At 38.5% G+C, this 27,952-nt stretch overlaps 1 protein-coding gene across 1 annotated transcript in view; it reads left to right on the forward strand.

Annotated features, from left to right (window-relative positions):
• The first annotated feature begins 2,009 nt into the window (after positions 1–2,009).
• Positions 2,010–27,952, forward strand: part of tanc2a (tetratricopeptide repeat, ankyrin repeat and coiled-coil containing 2a) — a 59,788-nt gene continuing 33,845 nt past the window's right edge. Inside the window, exons 1-3 of the mRNA XM_077557590.1 lie at positions 2,010–2,333; positions 24,998–25,075; positions 25,957–26,064. Of these exons, the coding sequence (XP_077413716.1) occupies positions 25,018–25,075; positions 25,957–26,064 (166 nt within the window). The 5' untranslated portion in view covers positions 2,010–2,333; positions 24,998–25,017. The remainder of the gene's footprint in view (positions 2,334–24,997; positions 25,076–25,956; positions 26,065–27,952) is intronic.

Genomic DNA, 27,952 nt, shown 5'->3' on the forward strand with positions numbered 1-27,952 from the left:
ATGAGCACAATAGATGCAGTTAGGCCCAGAAGTACAGTATTTGGGATTTTGCCTTTAAGCATCACCTCAGTGGATTAAAAATCAAACTATCAAAATGGGATTAACGGGGTACATTTTCCATTTTTTAAGTTTTATTTGTACTTCTAAGTAGAGAATAGAGCGGGCAACCTAAGGGGCAATTGAATTGACAATTCCAAAATGACATCACGAGTCAAAATGGCGGTTTTATGCTGCACTCAAAAATAGTTTTGAAGTCGGATTTATCCCATTGACGTGTACCAGTTCCACCCTCAAAGCGTTTGAGACTGTCACGGTGTGGTCACAGAGCGGCGTGGTGTCTGTTGGCGTGTGGAGTAGAGGACCCAAAGTGCAGGGAGGCAGGAGAACCACGGCAGGAGTGCGGGTTGGACTGACGTACTTTATTGTACAGAAAAACACTAACCAGGGTACTGGTTAGTGTTAAATAAACAAGGACCTGACCAGATACAAAATCAAAGTGACAGACAAGACTCCAGGGGTGACCGTGACAAGCTGCAATGATCCCACACGGACTGATCACCACCCGGGAACTAAATGCACCCACACTAATTGGGTAACTAGCCACACCTGGGGCCAGGCACAAGTGGCTGAGGGCCCGATTGGTCAACCCGCGGAAGGGCGGGAACCCACTCAGGGCCCTCAACCAAAGCCAGATCTTCCCAGACATGACAGAGACAAATTTAACAAAGATCGCTGTCCTACTACTTAGCCTCTGAAGACTGAGGTACTCTCAATAAAATGGCCAGATACCTAAGCATCTAATTGAACACAATGGCGCTACAACGCTTGGTTGGGATCTTGAAATGCTATGTATAAGCAGCAGCCCAGAAAAAAATGGCAGACACAGACTGTGGAGTTCAAGATAAGCATACAATAAGAAGTTGCATGGAGACTCCTAAGCATAAATAGTGCACAGCAGGACAAAAGCATGGGGAACGTGAGAGGAATGTGACAGGTGTGGGTAAAGAGTGGCGCAACGTAATACAGTACTAGTGATCAATATGAGCAAAGTAATCTTATAGACAATGCTTGCCTTGCAATTAATGAAACTGGTAAAACAACTTCTACAGTCTTGCCATTTCAAAGTATGCCTCTTCATATCTCAGTTAACGTGACTGAGTGGTCTGCCTGAACAAATATTTGATGGTTGCTTGAGTCCGTGACCATTTGACCCAGTTTACTTTTCAGCTGTATCAACACAATTTGAAATGTGCGCATTTAGTTTGGATTCAGATTCTGGATATATATATATATATATATATATATATATATATATATATATATATATATATATAAACCGGGATAAATAAGAGATCACAATGTCATACATAAAACACTTTATATTTATGATTTGTGCTTACCAGGAAGTATTATTTCATCATGAGCCTGCCATGATTTTCATTTTGGAGTTACTTCATTGTGTCTTTAATGTTGTGTGTGTGCAGTTACTGTAAATATGGAGTTACATTTCATGCAAAAGGCAACATTTACAGTAAATGTTCAACAACAGTAGTAGTAATAATAGTATTAACCCCCAGTGTTTTTGAGCCCCCGCCCCTCAGCATAAAATCTAACATTTGTCATTTTCTTCTTTCGCACAAAAGATTAATTTTTAGTGATCAATTTATGACCTTCCTTTGGTGTTAGGGTTTGTTTTACATCTATGACCTAGCTTTCAGACAAACATTAACTCTGATTATGACTTTACAACTGTGTTGGCGTAGACTACGGCGCGTGAGTTTACATTTGTTTTACGTCGCTACCGTCGTAAATATGAGGGTCATTTGTACTAAAACAAATCAGTCGCTATGCCCTACTTTGACCACAAGGGGTCCCCCTGATAGTTGCTGCTTGACACTTCAGGCCACCGAATTTGTTGTTGGAAATACTGTAGTGTAGTGTAGTGAGCCGACACGCGCGCGTGAGCGTATTGGCCACACCCCTCTCATGAATAATTCATCATCCTACCCTCGACGGGAGGAGACTAGTGCCAGAGAGGCGACCCAGACGTCAAGCTGTAGCCTTTGCCGGTAGGCACTCGGGAGACATTGGGGCTCGCACTATCGCCACTCCTTTATTGACAAGGACATGAAAATACCCGGCCATGACCGGGGCGTGGGAGTCTTGCTCCGGCATTACGACTACGCGGGTTTTTGCTGGTTTATTTACAGGGGAGCACACATCGAGGGCTTGATATCGCCCCGACCGTGACCGACCTATTATCTGCCATTAATGACGCCATTTGTACCTCCGCTCAGTTGAAGACAAATACGTACGCAGGTGACTCACTCGCGGTAGGTTTAATGTTATCTTATTTTCCTTATTTTGTGTGTGTGTGCGTGTGTGTGTGCGTGTGTGTGTGTGTGTGTGTGTGTGTGTGTGTGTGTGTGTGTGTGTGTGTGTGTGTGTGTGCGTGCGTGCATGCGTAAGTGTGTGTGTGTGTGCGTGCGCGTTTATTGCCTCACATCCTTTTCCACTACAGTAGTGCCGTAAAATCAACAATCCCACTATGGATATGCTTGGCACTGTTAGTCATAACTCAGAAATGTTGCTATTATTGCCGTATTGTTACATATGATTTTGCAGAAAATGAAAATACATGAATACATTATCCACTGTTAATACAGAATTAATTTGGTGCTTTATTATCTGTGTCATACAGTTGCCACAATTTCTCACTTGTGAATATAAACCTGCACATCATTTTGGATAGTCCTATTGATGACCATAGTCATTTCTAAATGAATGGTTTGGAACTAGTTGCTAATTGTGTATTAGTGTGTGTGAGAGAGAGAGCACTAAGGATGTGACTTTTCCCATTTGAGACAGCTGGTGGTTACCAGTTGTTTTGACAGGAAACAAATCCTTTGTGGAAAAAAATGACAGGATTATCTGACACATTGCAACATAACTCACCCCCTTAATCTATATCACAATAATGATTGCATGTTTGTTTTTGTTGTTTATCAAGCTATTCATCAATCTACCTGCCCATCCATCAATAGATTTACTGTATATATATCCCATTCAACTAAAATCCATCACCAACCATCCATTCATTATCCATTTTCTTTCTATCTATCTATCTATCTATCTATCTATCTATCTATCTGTCTATCTGTCTGTCTGTCTGTCTGTCTGTCCAAACTGGCATCGTCCACCCATCCTTGCGTCATAATCATCTACAGCGGCACTGCCAAACTTAGATGCTGGACAAAAATACTCATACCTTTTGAATTCTGTCACTCCCTTCTTTTAGAAAGCAATATTTCAAAGAGTTACAAAAAAGCCAAAGCAAAATAACCCATTATTTTATGCTGGCTGAAATGAAGTCTAGTGAAGTTGTCGCAAAACGCATGTTGAGTGAGGAGGGAAAAGGTGGCTCCAAAACACGAAGTTAAGACCGATGAGCAGCAGTAATTAGAAAATATATATTTTTTTTTTTCAAAAGAACAAAAAAGGCAAACATGGGGTAGGGTGTAATGAACAAAGTATAAAAAGCACAGTTCAAAGAACAAAGTCATTAAAGTAACAATGCCAAAGAAACCTAATTCATCAATTCATGTGTAGCACATGTTCTACATTTGTTCGTACAGCTAAAATTTAGAGTGTGTGGGCGCAAATAAAAAAATAAGTATTTTTTCAAATGTGTGAACATGGTCCAATTGAGCATTTATAGTAGCAGTAATCCCTTTAAGTAATCAACAATCATGGCAAAGAGGGCAGAGAGAATCTCTGAAAATAACAGTAACATACTTATCCGAGAAGTAGAAACAAATAAATTGTACTCTATAGAACAAGTATTACAGGTGTTACCCCTCACCCCCAAAAATAATAATAATAATAATGTGTAATACTACTATTACTACTTCTACTAATAATAATAATAATAATAATAATAATAATGAAAAATAGATTTTAAAAAATCTGACATCCAACGCAATGCCAAAATAAATAAAATAAAATACTTACAGGTTGGCACAATCTTAATATGAAAATAAGACAACTATTCATCAGCAAGCATGATCTTACTGTACCACCCCCCAAAAATGGGTGCAATCAAATCATGTGCTGGTTCAACAAATTGAGAAAGTTACAGTCCTGCTCACCATTATTGGCACCCATGAAGGTAAAGTACATAATGTAGAATATCTTTTAAAAAAAATAATCAAGTAAAACATTTTATTTTTTTATGGAGAACTTGTGTTTTATCCAAAAGACCAAATGTTTAAAAAACTATTTAAAACAATAAACAATGGGTGGAACTAATATAAAACTTAAAATGTGCTCTGACACTGGTATTGGCCCCCTTTCCTGTAAATCAGTATGGAAACACATTGTGACTCACCTTTGGTAAATCACAAATGAGAATTCCCTTTTTTAAATTGTCTGTGCCCAATTGCCATGAATTAACCAATGAATGATGACGTTGATGTTTTAAAAAGCCACCTTTTATCCCCTTTTCCTTTGTCACAATCGTGTAAACAAAGGAGCTGTCTGAGGACATCAGAAGTGCAATTATTCACAAACACAAGACCTCCAAAGGGTATAGAGCCATCTCCAAAGATTTTGGTAGCCCTGTTTCAGCAGTGCGTAATGTTATTAAGAAGCTTGACCAGCATGGAACTACCAAGAATCTCCATGGACGTGGGGGGAAGACAGAAATTGATGTCAGAAGTCTTTGACGGTTGGTGCGAATGGTGGAAAAAAAAACACCACATTAAACATCCAAAGACCTGAAAGACAACCTGGAACAGTCTGGGATCATGGTTTCAAGAAGTATCTTACGCCACACACTAAACCAAAAACAGGGCTTCATGGGTGAAGACCATTCCTGAGACAGACATAAAAAAGAATGGCTAACCTTTGCCAACAAGTACCTGGACAAACCACAATTCTTTTGGGAAAATGTTCTGTGCACAGATTAAACAAAAAGAGAGCTTTTCGGCAATGCACGCCACCAGTTTGTTTACAGACAATAAGCTTCCAAGGAAAATAACACCCTCCCTACAGTTAAGCATGATGGAGGGTCCATAATTCTGTGGGGCTGCTTTGCTACATCTGCTATTGGAGGCCTTGATCGTATCACAGGAATCATGAAATCAGAGAAAACGTTCTAGTGGGACATGTCCTATCCTACCAAGTTTTAGACAACTTGGTTTGAGTCAAAGGTCATGGGTCCTCCAGCGAGACAAAGGCCCAAAGCACACATCCAAAAGCACAAAGGAATGGTTACAAAGCAAAAAATGCTGTTTTAAAATGATCAGACTCCTGATCTCAATCCGATTGAAAATCTTTTATATGAGCTGAAATGTGCCATTGGGAAAAGAAACCTGCAAACATTCAAGAGCTTGAACAATTTACAAAGGAAGAGTGGGGGGAAATACCAGCGGAGAAGTGCAAAAAGCTTAGAGATGGCTACAAGAAACGTTTGGAAGCGGCCGTCACTGCCAAAGGGTGTGCAACCAAATAGCAACGAGGGGTGCCATTATTGCTGCACATGCTATGTTTTCTATTTCTTCTTTGGAATTACATTATGCCAGTTGAAAAACAATTTCCTTTGTGGAATTACTTTGGACATCCAATTAAAAGGTCCTGATAATATAAATTTGGTACATTTTTCATTTATTTCCAAAGATATTGTAGAGATCATGCAAAAAATGAAGGGGTGCCAATAACAGTGAACAGGACTGTACTAGCAGTATAAAAGTTAGTGTTGAGCCCTGTATGTAGACTACAGTGTATATTATGTACTTACAGTTCTGTCATCATCACAGCACATTACATTTTTGTATTGATGTTTTTGTGGACTATATGATATGATGGCACAACAACACAAAACAACAATAGCTTATTGGCATATGTGTGCAACATTGACTATTTAGCAGGTGCTACTTTTTTCTTTCTGCTAGCACAGAAACGATAAATGAAATTCATTAGTCTTATATGCACCAATGATGTTAAAAGGAACCCCAATTGTAATGACACGTTTGCTCTTTATTATTTATTTGGTTGTTACTACTCACATAACTATGAGATTCATTTTTCAAAACTAATTTCCAGTCTAATACACTTTGTATAAACTTTTATTTTTGGATGAAATGTTACGTCGCAACGCATTCAGTGCATAGTGTCCTCCAAGCAATGTGAAATGCGTTTAAAAAAGCAAGGTAAAGCCTCGTAGCGTTCCTAAAGAAACAACATGCGAACGGGAGAGTCATCCTCCCCCACGCTGTGCTCTCGTCATTTAGCAGATGCATTCAAGAGTTTTGATGGTCCCTTTAGGAACGCTGCTACGGAGGCTTACCTTGCTGTCCTTATTGGCGTTTCACATTGATCTGCAGACAGCCTGCCGCCATTCTACGTCACTACGCATTGAATGCGTTGCAACATAAATAACAATGGCAAAAACAAAAACAAAAAATAAAAACAATGGCAGTGTACATCCAAATAACATTTCTTACTAAACTGGAAATGATTTTTGAAAAATGAATCTCATCGTTATGTTAGTAACAACCAAATAAGTAATATACTGTAGAGCAAACTTGTCATTACACTCGAGGTTCCTTTTAAATCTAAGAATCAAACAGGCAACTGTAAATACATCTATGCATCATGCATGTGGGGTACTGTAGCAAGCTCTTCCACCACAATTTGAATGAGGAGATGTTGTTCAACATATTTTGTCCCCTCCCTCCCCCACTGACTTCTGTTCCTCAACAGTGGCAGCGCAGATGGATATAATCCTACGCTAATCTGGCTAACCTTGTAGTCTGTAGTCTGGGTTTAATGTGACTCTGATTAAAATCCCTCCCACCATGGCAGTCATTAGTTAATTAGATTACTAGCGTGTGCTAATTAAGGGACAAGGTATAGCTCTCGAAGTGCAATGTAATTTCATGATGATTTTATTTAGATTTATTCTGTTTAGCCAATTCAGACCCACTTTGAGTCCGTGTTTTGTATTTTATTTGCAGTTGCCTTGATATTAATGAAAGTAAAACATAATGTAAGCAACGTCTGTACATTAGTTAGAACGAAGATGTTGTAGCGTATGATTTAGTGCTCAGGTATGCTTTTCCAGATGGAAAGAGAGAGTAGAGTGCAGGTTGCTTGACTGTCCTTGATGATCTTTACAGCTTTCAATTTTGTCGGGGGTTAAGGTCCCATGACGTGCTTGTGTGTGCCGTGCATTTTTAAGATGTCCTTCAACATGTTTACAGGCCGCTTGTCAGAAGGTTGCCTGTGTGGTAGCCATGAGGATTTTAAGCACATCTGCAGAGGTTGAACATCCTCATAAATGAAAACACACGTAACCACGTGGGTTCCTCTTGAATCTATAGGTTCTGTTTGTGGTTTACAAAGGTGGGTCCGACTGGATTTGTTCTGAAAATCTGGTATGGAACGAGGCCTGTGGAACATTTGGGGATTTAATCATAACCATGTAAATTATGAAATTATTTAATTTGCCAAGTACTTCGGATAACAATTTTCTATCCCAACTTCTTATCTTTAATCACTTCTGAGTGCCTGAGGCTTCTTATTATAGCCCACAGCTTAGCTGATTCTGGCTCAGCGGTGTCGGTAATTTCATTTCCGTGATGCATAAACAATGTAAAATGTCTATAGCATTTTCTGTATGTCCCAAATGAAGATAGATTGTGAGCTGAAAGACACACAACTGATGTAACCTAGAATTTAATATCATTAGCATGTCATCCTTATCATATATCTTTGTATAATTTCATCAATACAGTTTTGCAATTTATAGCTAGTATTACATCTCTTTGTTTTTTATGGACCACCCCCCATTTAAATAACATTGCCTTCTGCATTTCATGCTGACAATGTCTGCAGCATGAACTAAATAAATAAATATGAGAGTAAAGCATTTTAAGTTATTGATTGATGTTTAATTATAATTATGTACTAATTTTTGTATTTATTTCCACATTTATTTTCTATTTATTTTACATTTCTGGATCTTGTTTTTTTTGTATTCATATTTACTTTTATTTATTTATGTGTATATATATATATATATTTTCCATTTATATATATTTTTTAATTTATTTTTTAAATAATATATTTTATATTAAGTTTTATTTGAACTTGTATTAATTTATTTTTGCAGTTTTGGTCCTTCATAGTCATTAGAATAATGTTGCCTGAGACTCTTACTGAAAAAGATCTGAAATGGTGGATTTAAAATACAATACAGTGTTGGAAAATCCAACCATGATCACTTTTCTCTTTTCTTTTAAATGGAAATGACACCAACTTTTTCTCTTTCGCCTCCTGATCATTTCAATATTGTCAGCAACTAATTGACCAGTGTTGAAGATGGCTTGCTCTGTTTGATGAAGCAATATTAATGATTAACAGATTAGGCATACTGAACATTCTTTATTCTTTGCACAAAAAAACAACAACAACTCATGACTTCATCTTACTGAGCAGTTATGAACATCTTCTTTGCTAATATACAGTATGCATGCATGCATTAGAGTGCCCACTGGTGGCCGAGGTGTGCGCATCTGAAGGACACATTCAATAAATGCAGGAAATCATGATGCACAAACGGTTCATATCTTTTCATTGTATTTAATGGTTATTGCTGTACATTTTACTCTTAAGTATTAAAAAAACTTTTTTTTTAATTTGGCTGTAGTTTTATGAGTGGCTAGAACAGATTAATTGTGCTTCCATTTAGTTTAAAGGGGAAAGACGATTTGAAATATGAGTGTTTTAAGTTGCAAACACGCTCACTGAAAGAATTAAACTTGAAAGCCAAGGCACCCTCCACGGTCATTTTTTTTGGAGATCCCGTTTCTGCCATTGCTGTTTGAGCAGTCTGGAGGACATGACTGGCATGCACATTTTTTGGGCCTATGCAGCAGTATCCCTTATGACAAGTCAAATGGCAAACATGACATGTCCAGAAAAGACTCCAAGCAATTCTGTTGACTTAGTGGCTGCGTCTGCCAGATAGCTGAAATTGTGTTTTTTGTTGTCTATGCAATTTATTAACTGCTCAACTAAGTATTATTAGATATTATTATATTATATATGTTATTATTATATATATATATATATATATTATTATATATTCTGTATATTATTAAATAGTATTATTTATTGTACTAAGTGAGAACTAGGGCTGCACGATATTGGAAAATCATGCGATATGCAATATAGTTGCTGAATATAGAGATATCGATATTATTGCGATATTTAACATGTACCTAAATAAATTAAAAAATATATTATCTAATGAAATAATTTTTAAAAATCCATGCAGCAAAATAAGCAGTAGTAGCTTAGTTAATTACTTAAACTATTCACTTTAAAACCAGTTGGGTCAAAAGTAACCCAATTATGGATTGAAAATGGACCGATCCACTTTATGGGTCAATTTGACCCAACTTTCTGGGTTTTTTAATACAAAATGAGCCAATTTTTTAACGCAAATAAAGGAACTGACTAATATTTATGAGTTGTTTTACACTGAAAGATCCATTTCTTGACTCAAAGTTGGGTCAAATCGAACCCAAGTAGAGGATCAGTCCTATTTTGACCCATAGTTGAGTTATTTTTGACCCAACCTTTTTTAGTGTTGGATGGCGGTGCACATCACTCTAAAAAGAGTTGTGTAAAAAAATAACCCAAAATTGACCCTAGTACAGGATCGGTCCATTTTTGACCCATAGTTGGGGTATTTTGGTCCCAACCTTTTTTAGAGTGTTGGATGGCGGTGCATATCATTCTTAAAAGAGTTGTGTAAAAAATAACCCAACTATGGGTAAAAATGGACCGATCCTCTACTTGGATCAATTTGACCCAACTTTGAGTCAAGAAATTGGTCTTTTAGTGTAAAATAACTCATAAATAATGGTCAGGTCCTTTACTTGGGTCCAAAAAATTGGATCATTTTGTATAAAACAACCCAGAAAGTTGGGTCAAACCCCATTACATTTATCAATGAATTTATTGCAATTTAGGGGTACTAGAGTATTTTCAATTTGCACAGTTAAACTCAACATAGTTATGTTGAGTAAATTCAACATAAGAGCACTGTGTAAATTCAACACAACTATGTAATGTAGTATTAAATTAAGAACATTAGCTAAATTTTAGTCATCTAACATTAATCCAATTTAAATAAAATAGTTGTGTGGGACCGGTTGATGTAACCGTGCTGTTTAAATCATGTAGGGGCACCAACAAGTTTTTGGGACCCCGTGAAAAACATTTCACTTTGTGCTCCTGTGCAAATTAAAAATACTCAATGCCCCTAAGTTGCAATAAATTAACCGATAAATGTAATGGGGTAAGTTTTACACTTTTCATTTTTGTGTGTTTGATACCTGAACCTTGATTGGGGACTTATCCAACTTAATTCACCTCTTACCACACCACTGTCACGCCCCAATCATTGAAGAAACCATTATTATTATAGAGTTTGATTGGACAAAAATGTCAAGCCCTGTCTCACAAGTCTTGTGCAGTATTTACACATGATTACGTTTGAGACTCCTGGCCTTTTCAATTTCAAAAGTGTACGACCTTTTAAAGGCATTTGTCTTACTACTGATAATGACTGAGAGCCATTGAACATTTACTACAAACAAATAAAAGTGGTTTGTCACAAAGTGGCCAAATAATTGTCGTGGAAGCTTATGCTAATATGTATAACAAGATTGGATGTATTGAGAATAACTACGGATCTGTGAATGTCTCACATGTACAAGATAAGCAGTAGATGGTGCTCATTGTCCGGTCAGATGGAACCGCAGAAGTCACTCAGTTTACCTTGAGCTTTTTGTCACACGGGACTTTAGTTTCCACTTTGCAAGAGTGTCTCAATGAAAACTGTACTTGTGAGTCAGTTTTTCAGTGATTGCGTACAAGGCTACTCTGCTGCGAGAGCCCACTCTCATGTTGCTCCTGTTTTTTCCCATTGTGTGTTTCCTGTTGTGATTGCTTGAACGTGGGGGAACTCCTTGAGGACAGTCCCTAGTGTTGTTGTTTGCACTTCAGCAGTAGTTGTGAGCGATGTCATGGCCATATTGCCTCTCAAAAGAAGTTTGCTCAGTACACAAATGAAAAGAAAATACAAATGTATTTCCATCTGTTTTGTTTTACATAAATCAACCACAAACATGTTAGATGTTGTGCATGTTTACATTATTGTTTTTATTTTTGTATCTTTTGCTGAAATACTACTATGTATCATTGAAACGTTAAATGTATTTTATTTAATAAGTGTTCTGATTATTTGCATTAAAATTGCATTTGCATCTTTTGTTAGACGGTAGCATTAAATCATTGTTTGGCAGTAATTGGGTCGTCCATCTGTGCTGTCAAAGGAAGTGGGACACTAATGTAAAACTGTATAAGAATCTATTATATACAGAAGGACACATCTTACTATAAGATTGTAGAAAAGTAATCTATTATATTTAGGGCTGATTAATTAATGGAATTCTAGTCGACATCAGACTATAGTAGAATGCAATTTTCAAATCGCAAAGGCTGCAATTTGGGATAAAAAAAAACTACTTCATTTTGGTAGTCTGGTATACTTATGTACAGTATGTTTTATATATTTATTTACATAGTGTCAGATTTCGACACGTCGCTAGAAAAATGACGTTAATACACACCCCACCGACCCCGACTCTTATGTACATTCACCGCATGCGCGGGAAGTAATTCCGCTCCATACCATCGGCGGCGGTAGTCATTATTCCTAAAGGCAACCGAAAACCTGGCGGGATATAAAACCTTAAACATTGCATACCAGTGGTTACCGTTTCTTTCACGATGTCCTCCGATTTGAATGAAACCCTCCGTATATAAAAGTAAATCTTACCTGCTATATCCTTTTTTATTTTTTTTTTGAGAGCTCAGTATTGTTCATTCGGTAATTTTACCGATTCGACTTGTCATCATCATTGCTCTCTTTTTTTTTTTTTTTCTTTTTTTTTAAATAAATTTTTATTTTGTATGTGCGTGATGTACATGTGTGCGTGCGTGTGAGTTTGTACTCATTAGTTCACCTAAAGCCTATTAAAAATCCCATACCGTTCACCTAAACCGAATACTTCAGAATCCAGCTAGAATCGTGAGGTTGTCAGGAGACCCGAGGAAGGATCAAAGAAAGGAAAGTGAAATCCAGCACCGACCAGACATCGCCTACTACCCACGGGTTACCAACCAGAGTCTTTCACCAACCCCAGAAACATCTATATTCCAACAAATTAGGGAGACCTCAAGAGACCAAAGGAGAGACTGAAGAAAGGAAGGAAGGATAGATGAAGCAGAGTGAGATCTACAGACATCAGCTTCCACCGATTCAACGACCTGAGGAAGAAGCAGATTGTGTTTGAATTTCGTTAGATGCTGGTGTGGTGGATCTGGCATGCATGAAAACCTCCACCAAAGAGGGGAAACGTCGACCTCTGCCAGGACAGAGCACGCACAACCCCCCAGGGCCTCTCAGGCCACGGCAGCGCCAAGGGACAACCCCCGGGCCCCGCAGGGGCCACCGGTCGGAGAGCAAACCCAGCAGCCAGGAGCGCCTCCCACCCCAACACGGCCCGCGCCCCCTACCCAACGCAGCAGGACGGGGCACGGCAGGCCCGCCAGGCACCCCACCGACCCACAGCCTCCGCTTTCCCCAGGACCCCCGGCCACCCACCACAACCCAGCCCCAGCCGCCCCCAAAATATTAATAATTGATAAAAGCAAATAATTAATAATAATAGAGTCCCATTTTCTTCATCATATATTGAGTAATGTATGTTCTATGAATAATTTTATATTGGATAAGTTGTACAAATACGTTTTCACAAACTTGAATCCAAAAGTCAGATTCCCGAGCTATAGACAAGTCTGTCTCCCATTTCGAGATGGGTAAAGACATTTTATCAGTATATGAAAGTAACTTATATATTTTTTAAAGTTTTTTTGTTGTTGTCGTAGAAAGCTTGGTAAAGGTATAATCAACTTGTAGGGTAAGGGAGACTGGTGTATGGTCGCTTATAATAATAGGATGTATTTTTGTAACAGTTTTATCAGCAATAGAGTTATTTGTAAGAAGAAAATCAATTCTTGAAAAAGACCGGTGCACAGCGGAAAAGAAGGTAAATTCCTTCTTAGTTGGGTTTTTAAGTCTCCAGCTGTCGACGAAGCCAAAATCATCCATATATTCCCCTATTACTTTAGTAGATTGTAATCGCCTTATACATGTTGTATTATTAGAATGATCTATTAATGGAATTAAGACTGTGTTAAAGTATCCTCCAATAATAATAGTAGAGTTCGCTGCTAACTCAAACACAGCTGAGAGAAAAATTCATGGAAAAAGGCCAGATCATCATTATTAGGGGCATATAAATTACCAAATGTATATATTTTATTAAATATAGTCACCTGAATAATAATGTATCTGCCCTCTGGGTCTGTTATTGTATTATTTAGAGTAAAGAATAAATTCTTATGTATGAGTATACAGACTCCTCTTTGTCTACTATTATAAGGGGCAGAGTACGCTTGACTAAAATTCTTATCAATAAGTAATTTTTCATCAGATTTTTGTAGGTGGGTTTCTTGTAGGAGACAAATATCTGCTTTTAATTTTAAGAGATGGTCTACATTTTTTATTCTTTTTGCCTGTGAGTGAGCGCCACAAACATTTCAGGAAACCAGAACTAATTTATGCATACAAACAATAAAGACTCAGTCCTGTATATATATCTGTATAGGCTATTTGTTAATATTGGCATGTTATAGGATTGAATCAAAGTGGTTAGGGGGTTTATGTAATTTGTGTAAAATATGAGGTAACGTTTAGGTAAATATAACAGCGAAAAAACGGGGGGGAGGTGAAAGTGAAGGAAATTAGCGGGGGATTAAACATATAACAATACACCAGTAACTGGTAACCTAAGTGAGATTTTTTGTTTAAATATATTTTAGATATAGTTATGTATTAATATTATATTTGTAATATAGCCTAAACATAATGACTATTCATATTTTAAATTTTATAACCACATATACAGTATATGTATACATCTAATAATCAAACAAAGTTTAGTTCCACCAATGCCAATTAGAACAGCCAGGGAGTGGAGTTGGGGTTCTGGAATAGTTGGCCATTGATTTATAGCTTATCAACGACTATCGCAGTCTGTTTACCCTCCTGCCTATTTTATCTCATTATAGGAAACAGTACCTTTCGCCGCTCATTAATCTCTCTTGGGAATTGGTCATTCATTCCGAAAGAGGTCCCTTTAAGCTCCCGTCCTTTACTTTTAACAAATTATTTCTGTTTAAAATGCTCAAACTTAGCGATAATAGGACGGGGTTTGTTGCCCCTACGGGCTCCAAGCCGATGTACCCGGTGAAAAGAGATATTATTTACCGTCTCCTGAGGAATTTTTAACGACGTCGTCATAAAATCTTTTATCTCGACTTCTGGATTGTCAGAGGTATTCTCGGATATGCCTGAGAATATTAAATTCTCCCGCATGCTACGGGATTGGACATCCAAAAGCGTTTTATTCTCCTTTTTAATCGTTTCCAACTCGGCTGAAACAGCCGCGAGTGAAGTGCGTTGTTGGAGGTCTTTGGAGGTCACTTACCTGTTGGCCGACGAATTCCAAGCTTACCTTTAATTCTTTAACGTCCTCGCGGATGAGGCAGAGGACATCTAGTTTTTTATTTATGAAGTCCAGCATACTGACCGAAACGTCCGTAGTGGTTAGAACGTCTGTGTCCGTCGCTAAGTCATTTTTTTCTCTTCTTAGAAGGTTTCTCGAAGGAAGGATCCTCCATCGCGCAGCTGTAAAAATATCCGTCAATGAAACGTTCAAGGTCCTCCACGCTGGGTGGTATTCCAAATCTTCTGGATGAAAGAGAGAAGAGAAAAGCCAAGTTATATGGTGGTTAAATTCGGATTTGGTTTAGCATAATAGAGCTAGTTCTATCTTAGCAGCAGGGCGCCGCCATGTTGGGTATTCCCGGTCTCGTTGTAGGTCTCGCAATAGTCACAGCATCTCGCGATAGCAGCCAACGCTTCCTTCTAGCAGCCAACCCCTTCTTCTTTCAAATATAATATTAATACATAACTATGTCTAAAATATATTTAAATATAGTTATGTATCAATATTATATTTGAAATACCTGCTATTTCCAGTGGCATCGCCATGTCATGTCATAGTTTGGCTTTCATACCTTTTAACGGTAATATCCTACAATGCCGGTCTCTGTTGAACCAAAGAGACAAAGTCATCTTCCCCTTCATCCCCTGCTCGTTCCTAAACGTATGGATGTTCTCCATTGTGGCGTTACCTGGACCCTGTCGACTCCTGGCTACTCCCGATCGTCGGTTCACCCAAAAAGCTTCGGCTGTGCTGCCCTCCGCGTTTTTGACACGGTGCCGACCTCCAGCTTCTGAAGGAGCTTCCTCGAGACCATCGGACGGAAGGGCCATACACCCGTGCTGCTCACACATAGATCGTGCTGTTAAATATGCGGTCATTGACAAACAAAACGTGGGAGTTTTTCCTTTCAAGTCCACCGCTATGATTGAATTACTACCGCCTGGCTGTGCTTACTTGGATGCTCCGAGGATGTCGGGAGTAATGGCGACTATTTTTAAAAACAAATTTAAATGTAAACGATGTCTATTTATCACATCGATGAACAGCTTTGAAGCCACCTTCTTTGAAGTCGCCCAAACTGTCACTGTGCTGTGTCATTTACTGACCTCCAAAATACAATGAGGACTTTATTCATGGGTGCTGTCCTGAAAAATCAGTTGAGTACTGTTAATCTGCGTTCATCCCTTCCTCTTCTTGCCCCGTGCGCTGATTTGCTAGCTAACAGCCAATCACATGATGAAATGCCCCGACGCCAGACGCCGATTCATTATGTTGAATTGGCTGGAAACGCCCTCCCCGACGTATTCCAACTCAATCCGACATCACAACAGTAATTTATACACTGATCAGATGGCGCATGTCCGACTCCCAATGTCGGATTAGTGTATCTAGGCCTTAAAACTAACCTATAAGACCAAAAATGTGTTTATTACCAATTAATTTATTACTTTGTTTAAAATATATAAGGGAAGAAGAGCTTCAAAAAATAATCTTATATATTATTTTTCAGAATCGTTGTGCCCAAATTATATTTGATCATTTTACCTTGTGAAAAGAAATTCTTAGGCCAACCCTGGCTTTGTTATTTTTCATAGCAGTCATTTTGATGTGCATAGTAGGACTCATAAAGTTGGAAGGATGTTGCAAAATCGTCAGATTTCTGTGAAACTTGATGAATGTGTGGTGCATGGGACAAGGTGCAACATATTCATTTGTGGTGATGATGGATGCGATGTGAATAGAGGAACTTGCTTTCACCCTTTCACTCACTTTGGCATAAATGGAACCATCCACTCCCGACGATCATAATGGCACTGTCCATCTGTTCAGCATCCTCCATTAACCAGGAAATAGCTTGCTAATAAATAAGCATTTGCATTAAAGTGAATGAAAACGACATATGATGGTGGTCTTATATTTTTGGAAAGTACTGTTGATCAATAAAGGGCTGTGTAAGAATAACCATAAAGATGAAAAAAAGCTGAAATATTCAAGTCTTGTTTTTTGTTTTTTGCATCATCATTAGCATATTGAGTCAAAACAGAGGGTGGGGGAGTCAGCCAAGTCTGCCCAAGCCCACCCTTTTGATCGCTAACAAGGATATAGGAGGTCACATAGAGCAGTAACTGACGACAGATGGTGTGTGCACGTGTGTGCGCGTGCGTCTCCATGCTTGCGCGTGTGCTTCACATGAATGAGCTTGACGCCATGCCAGCACTGAGTCATGTTTGCTTGCCACAGACCGCCGCCACGAGTGACTCAGGGATAAGACATGAAATCAATTCTGTATTTCCCGCATCTCTCGTTAACTACCAGAGCCCCAACAGGACATGACCGCAGGGGGCAGGGATGCTTGTTTTTTTTATCAAGATGAATGCGCAGTCACTGCTCATAGTACAGACTCAGGAAGCCGAGAACAGCCTCGTGACATCTCTGTAGTACCATTGGCTCAAAACCTCCTCAATGGGGTAATGCAGTGGTAACTTGAAAAAAACAAATGTTCTGGCTCCGCCCACATAGCTACACCAGTAAATTCTCTAAGATAGAATTCCATCAATGTTTTTTTTTCTTAAAGTGTATCAGTTTTGGTTGTTATGTTGTAAAAATGTTACATTCAGCCAGACTGAATAGTGTCTTCTCTATTTTCCAACCACTGTGTAATTTGTCTTCAATCTTTTCAGAAAGCATTTTCTTTCCAGTGCCTTTTATTGTAATGCATATAAATATGTGGGGGTGGATGCAGCTTTGGTTTTTAGAGCCTATCTTGTCGTCAAGGATTAGCACACTGACACACATTACACACACGCACTGATAAAATAGCTACTGCATGTTATTTCGAAGAAATAAGATGACAACTAGTCACTGCAATTAGGATTTTGTGGGACAGCTCTTAGACGGGGATTATGTCTATCCCTAGACTTGCCATGCAGATAGTGGTCGTTTTATAGGATTTGGACCTGGGATGCATAATGGTTTTATTTCAGCGCTCTACAGGTTGCAATTATCATTGTTCTTTTGCCTGCTTTGGGGAATTATTGAGCTAAGAACTGCACAAGAACTTTATTTACTTCGAATGGTGTCTAGTGCAAGATATAAAATCAAGTCATGTTTATTTGCTCTATTTAGATATTGTTTTGATATTTAACTCATTCACTCCCAGCCATGTTCACTGAAGCAAACCCCTTTTGTTTGCTGGATTTTGACGGATTTTGCAAGGCCCACAGAATAGTGTAAAAAAATAAAATAAAATAGTTATTAAAGTTTCATCATTATTCACAAATCTGTTTATAACACTGGAGAAGAGCCTTTTTGCAACATAGCCCTGGTTGATCTCTTATACTCTGCTGCCACCTGTTGGCCGTTTTTTGTACTACCATTGCTTCAAGTATTCAGTTCAGAGGCTGCATCAAAGCCTTTTTCTGCTCTAGGATAAAAAAAACAAAAACCATAAATACGTTTTTGGGACCATGGCAATATTTAACTCTTTCACTGCCAGACGTTTTCAGAAACGGGTTGTCGCCAGTGCCAGCTGATTTAAGCATTTTGACTGATCTTTCAAGGTCCACAGAAAATGCTGTGTTTGGACTATGGAAACACACATACTACCAAATGAAAGATTGGACTCTCATCTTTCATTAGAAAAAAAAGTTTGTTTTTACCTTATTCCGTTCTTCAGTAATCAACAATAGAAAATGGTTAGTTTCACCGAAATGCTCTGTTTTGAAACAAAAAGCGGAGAAAAAGAGTTTTTTGTGAAACGATGTTATTTCATGCACTCTAGTGAATTGTACACTTATTTTTGTCCATGAATGATGCCACAAACACCTAAATAGTGCTTTACTTCTGTAAAACGCTTTCACCAACAATGAAAAAGTGTTTTTAGTTTGCAAAATACGTTTATTTCCATTCAACAGTGTAACAATTTGACAAAACAATTTCGCAAACTATTTACAAATGTGTGCAACTGTGGTACTACTTACAATTATGTGGATGTTTCAAATACAGTTTTTCTTTTTATAACGCTCTCCTGTGTGCAAGGAGAGGGACCAGGATTCGCACAACAGATTAGTTTCACTTTCGCTTTGTCCGTTTCGCGTGCAGACGTTACACTTTCTTGACTGCCTTTTTTTCCGGGGAATAGCAAGTAGCAGACTGTACCCACTCCTCCGATGAATATACATTGGACTCGGGGCACTCTTCGTCGTCCGATTGAACGTCCGCCTGAGCGTTGTGCTCCGTGTTTTCCGGTGTCAGCATCGCTAGCCCGTGAACCTTTATAACGTCGTCATAGCCGCCGCGTCAGCGCTTCCAACTTCGCCGTCAACTTCGGAGTCACCATCATCATCATTGATGATGATCATCGTCGTCATCAATGTGCTCTTTATCGTTGGTCGATGTCTTTGAAAAAAACGGCTCGACCGTGAGCTGCTTGCAAGCGGCCGCCATTATGGCGTCTTCAGCCATTGTCCCCTCAACACTCTAGCCCCGCCTCACGTCTTCTACTGACGCCCACCCAATCTTGTCAAAAGAGAGTCATCGCTGCCCTCTAGGGGCCAAAAATAGTCATTAGGCTCAATAGACCTGCTTGAAACTTTCACCACAGCTGCGGAAGGCTTGCCTGCACCCGTTTCCAAAAAAAAAAAATTTAAAAATTGGATGACGTCTTTTAACGTCATTGGCAGCCCTCCGTAGGTTTTTACTTGATGTCTTTTAACGTCAGTGGCAGTGAAAGAGTTAAAATAGAACGTTTTTATATGTTTTGGGGAGCAAATGAATGTTACTCTACAGAATTTACTGTGTAGCATAGCAAAAGGATACAAATCAGTTGAGGCTGCAAATGGACATGGAAAAACACGTGGCAGTTTAATTGTATATTAAGACTATCATTAGAGTAATAGACAACAATAGATTGGATTGGACTATCAGATTTTCGAACTTGTAATTAATATTATGCTGTAATATGTGAATGGCATACTATCAATTGATTAGTTTATGCTGCATACACTATCAACAGAATTTTATTGGCAGTCAGTCAGTTTCATATGCAAGCAGGCGGACTCAAATATGAAGATTGAACACAAATTCACGACAACAAAAGAAGATCCACATTGTCAAGTGGCAACCAACTGGCAGAGTGGAACAAAGAACATGTAGAACAGTGAAAAACTCAGATTGAAAACAAAAAGAGATTATAAGAGATTTAACAGCATCAAGATAATAAGACAGATTTGTTGTATAATACGAAGGACCAATTATATCAACAGTCCAGATAGGACTGTGACAGGTTGTGCATTGTAGTTTAGGACTGTATGTTAATGAGAGTTGCCCATCACGCAGGGTAAGCAAACTTTTGGGCTGCAGCAGATGGAAACAGAACCAAAAGAATAAATAAGCAGATGGGTCTACATATCCCAAACAATTGTTCAACTGGGAAGGACCCCCTAAAACCTTCTTGAACCAACCCCATAAGCCAACAGTGTGTTTACAGAACCTCAAACAACTATAATTATCTTAGAGCATTAGCTAAATTAATATTTTAATGTAGTTTAATGTATGATATAGCAAAAATTTACCAATTAGAACAGTTTCATTGGGAATGAACCTGAGGGCTATTGTAACGAGATTATTTGTAAAGGATAACAAATGTTATCTAATTTAATCAACAATCATGGGTAGCTTAGTGGAAGTGTGTTTAGCACGTTTTGAGGTTCAGGGTTCAAATCTTCCTGTGTGGCATTTGCATGTCTTCCCTCTACTTGTGTGGGTTTTTTTGCGGGTACGCCGGAATCTCCCCACCTTCCAAAAACATACCTTGCAGGAGGTTAATCAAAGAGGCAATTTTAGGTGTGAATGTGAATGACTGTATATGTGCCTTGCAATTGACTGGTGGCTGGGTCATGGTGTTTTGTACCTCTCCCCGTCAGCTGGGGTACTCTCCAACTTACCCCCGACTCTAATGAGAACAAGCACAATTGAAAATGTATGGATGGGTGCAGATTAATGACAGATCGGTGCTGGATAGCAAAGATGCAGTTCAAACTTTAGGACAATGGAGGGAGACATGGAAAATTGATGATCGTCACATTACATTTGCATGAAATAGAACCAGACACCAAACCGCAGTGATTTCAACCTAGCAACTGTGACTAAGGTGGAATCAATGAAACATAGAATGTAAAAAATATGAAAAACAGAAACATAGTGAGTGGAAGAAAGGTGTTTAGCTCTTTGACTGCCAGACGTTTTCAGAAAAGGGATGCCGTGGGAGCCAGCCGATTTAAGCATTTTGACTGATCTTTCAAGGTCCACAGAAAATGTTGTGTTTGGACTATGGAAACACACATACTACCAAATGAAAGATTGGACTCTCATCTTCATCAGAAAAAAAAGTTTGTTTCTACCTTATTCCGTTTTTCAGTAATCAACAATAGAAAATGGTTAGTTTCACCCAAATGTTTCAAATACGGAGAAATCAAGCTTTTTGTCAAACGATATTATTTCATGCACTCTAGTGAAATTGACACCTTTTTTTTCCCATGAATGATGCCACAAACACCTAAACAGTGCTTTACTTCTGTAAAACACTACCACCAACAATGAAAAAGTGTTTTTTGATAGCAAAATATGTTTATTTACATTCAACAGTGTAACAATTTGACAAAACAATTTGGCAAACTATTTACAAATGTGTGCAACCGTGGTACTATTTACAATTGTGTGGATGTTTCAAATACAGTTTTTCTTTTTGTAACACTCCCCTGCGTGCAAGGGGACGCAGCAGGATTTGCACAACAGATTAGTTTCACTGCGATGGCTCCTTCGCGTGCAGACGATACACTTTCTTGCCGGCCTTTTTTTCCGGGGAATAGCAAATATATACTGCAGTGTGTGTTTGGCCATGTTGCCATCAGGTCTACTCTCAGGATCATGATACGGTGACATTACGGTGGTGTTACGTCTGGCTTCCTCATGTCCTTCTGTTCCTATACCGGGTGGTAAGAGATGTTCTGATCCATCGTATCCACTCCATTCATGGTGGCATCGTAGTCCATAACCAGTGTCTTCTCCGTGATCATACTGTACCCACTCCTCCGATGAGTATGCATTGGACTCGGGGTACTCTTCGTCGTCCGATTGAACGTCCGCCTGAGCAGAAGTGCTCGGTTGTGCTCCGCGTTTTCCGGCGTTAGCATCGCTAGCCGGTGAGGCTTTATGACGTGATCATAGCCGCCGCGTCAACGCTTCCAACTTCGGCGTCAACCTCGGAGTCACCATCATCATCATCGTCATCAATGTGCTCTTTAGTACTGGTTGATGCTTCTCTTCTTTGAAAAAAAACGATCAAGCGTGAGCTGCTTGCCACCAGTCGCCATTTTCGCTTTCTCAGCCATTGTCCCCGCAACACTCTAGCTCCGCCTCACGTCTTCTACTGACGCCTACCCAATCTTGTCCAAAGAGAGTCATCGCTGCCATCTAGGGGCCAAAAATAGGCATCATACTAACTAGATCTGCTTGATACTTTCAGCACAGCTGGCCAAGGCTTTCCTCCACCCGTTTCCAAAAAAACAAAATAAAAAACCTTGGTGAACGTCTTTTAACGTCTTTGGCGCTCCTCCGTAGGATTTTACTAAACGTTATTTAACGTTTTTGGCAGTCAAAGAGTTAATAGAACTGTTTTTTAAATGAGACAAGAACATGATATAGATACAGTATTTATTTAAAGCTGCAATATGGAACTTTTTCCCCAAAAAAACTTTACAGTAAGCTTTTTATTTGACCATTTATGACTGAAATGCCTTCTAATTAGTAGATTAACACCTTAGCTGTTCACAATGGTTACTCCTGCAAGCCTCTGGCCAATAGTTTTCAGACTGGATTTGGGTTAGAATTTGTTCTTCTACTTCCGACTTCCAGGTTCTACACATCAGCGCAATTTCCGGCCACTACTGGCCGCGTCCTAACCGCGCGCTCACGCCTAGGGCGTCTCAGCTCTCTAAAATGCTTCGGACACTGAGACAGACACACTACTACACACTCGAAGTTTTGCACCTATTGACGGGAACACGCAGTCAAGGGGCACAAAGGCGGAAGCGCAAGTACTGGGACGCGGCCCACACGTCGCAAACCGGAAACGGAAACAAATCTGATGTGTGAAAACCCGAAAGTCGAAAGTCCCGCCTCCTCCGTGGCATATACCCCATTGAAACAACGCTGATTTCACTGGAAAGTTGCCACAACATGAGGGGCGGGTTCGCGATCCCATGATGTCAGTGAATACTACATATAGAAAGGCACCGGTCTACATGATGCCTCAATAAGTTTGTGACTTTAAATCAGTCTGACCAGTATGCTTGTCAAATTGTTAAGTCTTTTTGAGGCAGATGTACAGTTTGAGGTCTTTTATATCATGGCCACTTTATTGAAATATCAATGTGCAGTCATTGGTTCAATTTAATTCATCGTTATCATCTGGAGTGCTTGTCTCCCAATGCAGAGTTTATGGGTTTCATCCCAGGCCCCTGTGACCATGTCCTTGACCATGATACCTTCTACAGTTTATGATTTAAGGTCAATAGTAGGTGAATGATTTGAGTGGAATTGAAGAGAAAGAACAAGTGACTAAATGGAGTAATTTTTCATAATTACATTTACGTTGGTTCAACTTAATAAGCTTGTAGAGTACAAAACCAATTATGTTGTTTGTACTAAATTTAAGTACCCTATTCAATAGGATTTGCCTAACAAATTGTTGACTCAATTTACTATAACTATTAGTAAATAGTCAATTAAATTAAATTAGCAAATAACACTTTTTACAGTGTATAATTAACACATGAACGTAAAAATGTATAAATATGTTTTTAATACTTTGTCCTTCACTCCCAAAAATGTATGTATAAGGTTTTTTTTGTTTTTTTGTTTTTTTATGCAAGAGCAAACAGAAGGCTTTGGTGCAGCATGAGGAGGTGGCTCAAAGCAATTGTAGGTATTTCAAAAAACAGCCAGCAGGAGGCAGCAGAGTATAAGAGATCAGCCACGGCTATGTTGCAACAAACTCATTTTGCCATTGTTTTTAACAGGAATGTGAATAATGATGAAACTTGACTATATTCTAATGCTAAATGGTGCAAAACGGAAAAAGAGGAATATACTTTTTTTTCCTGATTAAAGAAGAGACTCTAATCTTTCTTTTGGTATGTGTTTTTTTTATAGCAATGAACACAATATTTTGTGGGACTTGCAAAATCTGTCAAAATCCAGTAAAACAGCCGGGAGCAAAGGGGGTGGCTTCAGTGAAAATGGTATTATCCCACAATGAAAATAAAGTTTGTTCAACTTAATTAAGCTCGAGAGTACAAAACAAATCAAGCTATTTGCACTAAAATAATCTTGTGCATTTACACATTGATGGCCGAGATGAAATAACTAAAAATGCTTGCAAATTATTACCTCAATTTTTTTAAGGCGAGCCAACATTTCATTTTTTAAAGTGTGGGAACTGTTTTAGAGAGAGAAAACATGCACAATATATTTTGGGTTGCACAAGTGAACCAATAAAGACTTTGTTGCTTGTTATGCTAAAGCAATAAACATGCATACAAACGAATTACTATTCTCACCAATTGGCAATTTAGTCTTCAATGAAGCGAACATGCATATTTTTGGCAGGAAGGAAGCTCGAGCACCCCCACACAAACTCAGGGAGAACATGCAAATGCCACACAGGAGGGCCTGAGCTGAGATTCAAACTCAGGCGCTCTTGACTGTGAGGCAGATGTAGCTGTTATCTGAAGATCACCTGGCTGCCTTCAACCAACCAATTAGCAAATATTGTATATGAGGTATTGAAGAGCAGAATACAGTTTGTAGAACAAAAGATCTGGCGTTTACACTCACTCCCAAAGAAAGTCTGCTTTACTGGTTGCAAAAACAAATATATGGCCTCAACACTATTGATGATGATTTCAAGGACAAAGGAACAAAGCACAAACTCTTGTGTCTGCATCATCACGATACATCATCCCATTTCCTTTATCTGTCATACATCAGCAATTAATGGAAAACAGGCACTTCTTATGATGCGGTTTCTTAGCTTTAATGGGGTGCCAAAGTAAAAGCTTCACATATTGTAATCGGCAGGATCGCCGTGTTCTCTTGTACATTTTGCCGATGTCTATCGAGCTACATCATTTCATTGTGTGACTCATATGTCAGATGTATTTGGCTTATGTTAAACAATCTTGTCATGCATGAATATTTCTAAATAGTTGGTCATCTCTTGACAGGAAGTCCATCGTGAGCAATCATGTTCCGAAACAGCCTGAAGATGTTGCTGGGAAGCAAAAGTCGCAAGAACAATGGTGGTCAGTGTTACCATGTGTCATTATGAATCTTGTGAAACACATCTTACATTGTGTCGCACTCTTGACAGAAATGCAGTTAAGATACCATCTGAAATTACAGCATGTGACTCTTTTTTTTCAAGCAAAGAATCCTTATTGGGTGTAGATAATTGACAGCCTGAACTATGGGGTTCCCCGATCAAAAAGATTGTAATATCAGAAAATTATATGCTATATTATTATTATATAATAACAACAATTACAAATGGGTGATGGCTTTAATGTATGCTAATGAAGTAATTTTCTAGGGATTTAAAGTTTTAAATGTGTCCCAAAGGTGTCAAACCCCTGCGAAGAAGATTGGCCAATCATAGCCATCCATCATTTTATGTCACCTGTGAACACCTGACACACTTTTTCCTTGACTTATGTCGGTAGAAAATTTATAACAACAAAATGCAGGAACACTCAATTATATAATATGATTATTATGGTCGCCATATACAGTGGATCCCTGCGGGTTAGGGACTGCATAGCAAATAGTGAAAATCCACGTATAATTGACACCCAGTGAAAAGCATTGGAAATAGATGACAAATTTTGAAACTCACACAATTATTTTAAAAATCACATATAACGAAAAATAGAAGTTAATAGAGGAACCTTGAACCGAACCATAAATTTAGAAGCATGGTACATACAAAACCCTAACATTTGGTGTTACAATTTTGTGGTTAGTTTCATCATAATACCGTATGCAAGAGATTTTTTTTTTTTTTTACAAATCTTGCAGAATAACTTTCATTCAAAATCTAAAAATTGAAACAATGTTAAACACTAATAGTTATCCATTCCGAGGATATGTGACATGCCACATTTGAATGTTGATTTTCTTTTTCCAGGTGGGGGCAGCATTGAGTCCACAAGCTCAGAGATGAGACTGACAGAAGGATTTACTCGTTCCCTCCCTTCCTCTCCACTTAACATTCGTCAGGCCAAAAGAACAACTGGTAAGTCTTTCTTTTTCCCGAGAGAGGTCAAGCAGCCAAACGCATTCATGACTTAATGCTAGGAAGGGGCTGTCTATCAGCCCATCCATTTTCTATATTGCCCATCATGTTCATGGCCACAGTGGGGGCTGTAGCCTACCCCGGATGATTAAGGGTGAGAAGCGGTGTACACCCTTGACGGATCACCAGTTCGCATTCACATTGACACTTACAATTTAAAGTCTTGCATTCATCCAACGTGTTTTCAGATGGTCAGAGCAAGACAGATGAACAAAGCCTACCATTGTGATGCCCCTAGGGATGGACATGAGAAAAATCTCCTTTAGTCGACTGGAAAATATATGATACAGGAAGCAAGTAAAAAATAAAAAATAAATCTAATTGTCAGCAAACACAAATGGCATTTTCAGAATTTTGATAGATTCACCTTACTTACGTGGGCAGCATGGCTCAGATGGAAAAGTGTTTGTCACACAAGCCGAAAGTTGTGGTTGGTTCGATCCGCAGCCCTTGTGAGCATGTCGACGTGACCTTGAGCAAGACACTGAACCTCCAGCTGCTCCTGATGCTGAGTCATCAGGAGGTGAACAAGGACAGCAGTAAATGCAATGCAAGCAAAAGACCATTTATGGTTGGTTAGCAACTCTCTGTAAACTTGATCAAATGTATTTCAAATCAACAGCCGTCCTGTTTCCCATGTGTGTCTTCTCATCCCACCCATGTACAGTAGTAGCCAAATGAATGTGTTTGAATAGTTGCGTAATTATCATTTGTCTCAACTTGAGAAGGGTACAATTGACTGTGTGTGGCGAAAGCTTACCTGAGCTCAATTGAAGCACTTTCCCACCTCTTCTTTTGCAATCAGTCTGGCAGTTTCAGCTGCTTTCTATTATACTAGTACAACCTAGTTAGTGGATTAGACAACTGCAATTAGTTAATTAGTCTTTTTAGTTCGAAGATCCTTGATTTTGACTAGTGTTACGAGTGCTAATTTTTGCCTGAACAAACTACACTGCAAAAAAACCGTCTCCTTAATATTAGATAAAATACACTTGTTTTTAGTGTAAATTTACTAGAAACAAGTGAAATGATCTGCCAGTGCAGTAATATAATTTTACTAACTTAGATTTCTTGAAAAAAAGTGAAGATCTATGTTAATCTTAAAATAAGCTTAATACACTTATTCTAAGCAACAAAATCGTCAATTAAATCTTAAAATAAGCCATAAACACTTAAATGGCCTAATTTCAAGTAAATTAAATCTTTACAAAAGCTTAAAACACTAATTCTAAGATACAAAAACAATTAGTTAAATCTTAAAATAAGCCCAAAGCACTCATATTAAAGAGTAAATGGCTTTTATTGTTGCTTAGAATAAGATGAAAACACCTACTCTAAGCATCAATTCAAGGGAAGCATTCTTAAAAAAATTTTTTATATAATCACGGGAAAAAATAAATAAAGCAGGGAGATGACGGGCCTATTTTTAATTGCATTTGTATGACCCAGCCAGGGATTGAACCTACAACCTCACAGTCTGAGGTTACACACTAGACCACTGAGCTGCTACTATATTTCCTGGAAAGAGGAAAAATGAGCTTAGTAAATATATAACGAACGAACAATTTTTACAAGAAAATGTTTACAAGAAAATGCTATATTGCAATTTTGGTTTGTTGTTTTCACACTTGTATTTTTATATATAGTATATTACTACATACTGCAAAATCTTAAAATAAGAAAATTCAACTTCTGAAACCCCAGTTCAAGGCTTTTGATGTTGGTTAGTCATGTTAAAATGTGGAAAATGTTTGTTTTAAGCATCACAGTACGTAAGACGGGCTGTTAACACTTAAGGACTGCTCAAATAAGATACTTAAGTAATAAG

Source organism: Vanacampus margaritifer, chromosome 2, assembly GCF_051991255.1.
Source record: "Vanacampus margaritifer isolate UIUO_Vmar chromosome 2, RoL_Vmar_1.0, whole genome shotgun sequence".
NCBI classification, from domain to species: domain Eukaryota; kingdom Metazoa; phylum Chordata; class Actinopteri; order Syngnathiformes; family Syngnathidae; genus Vanacampus; species Vanacampus margaritifer.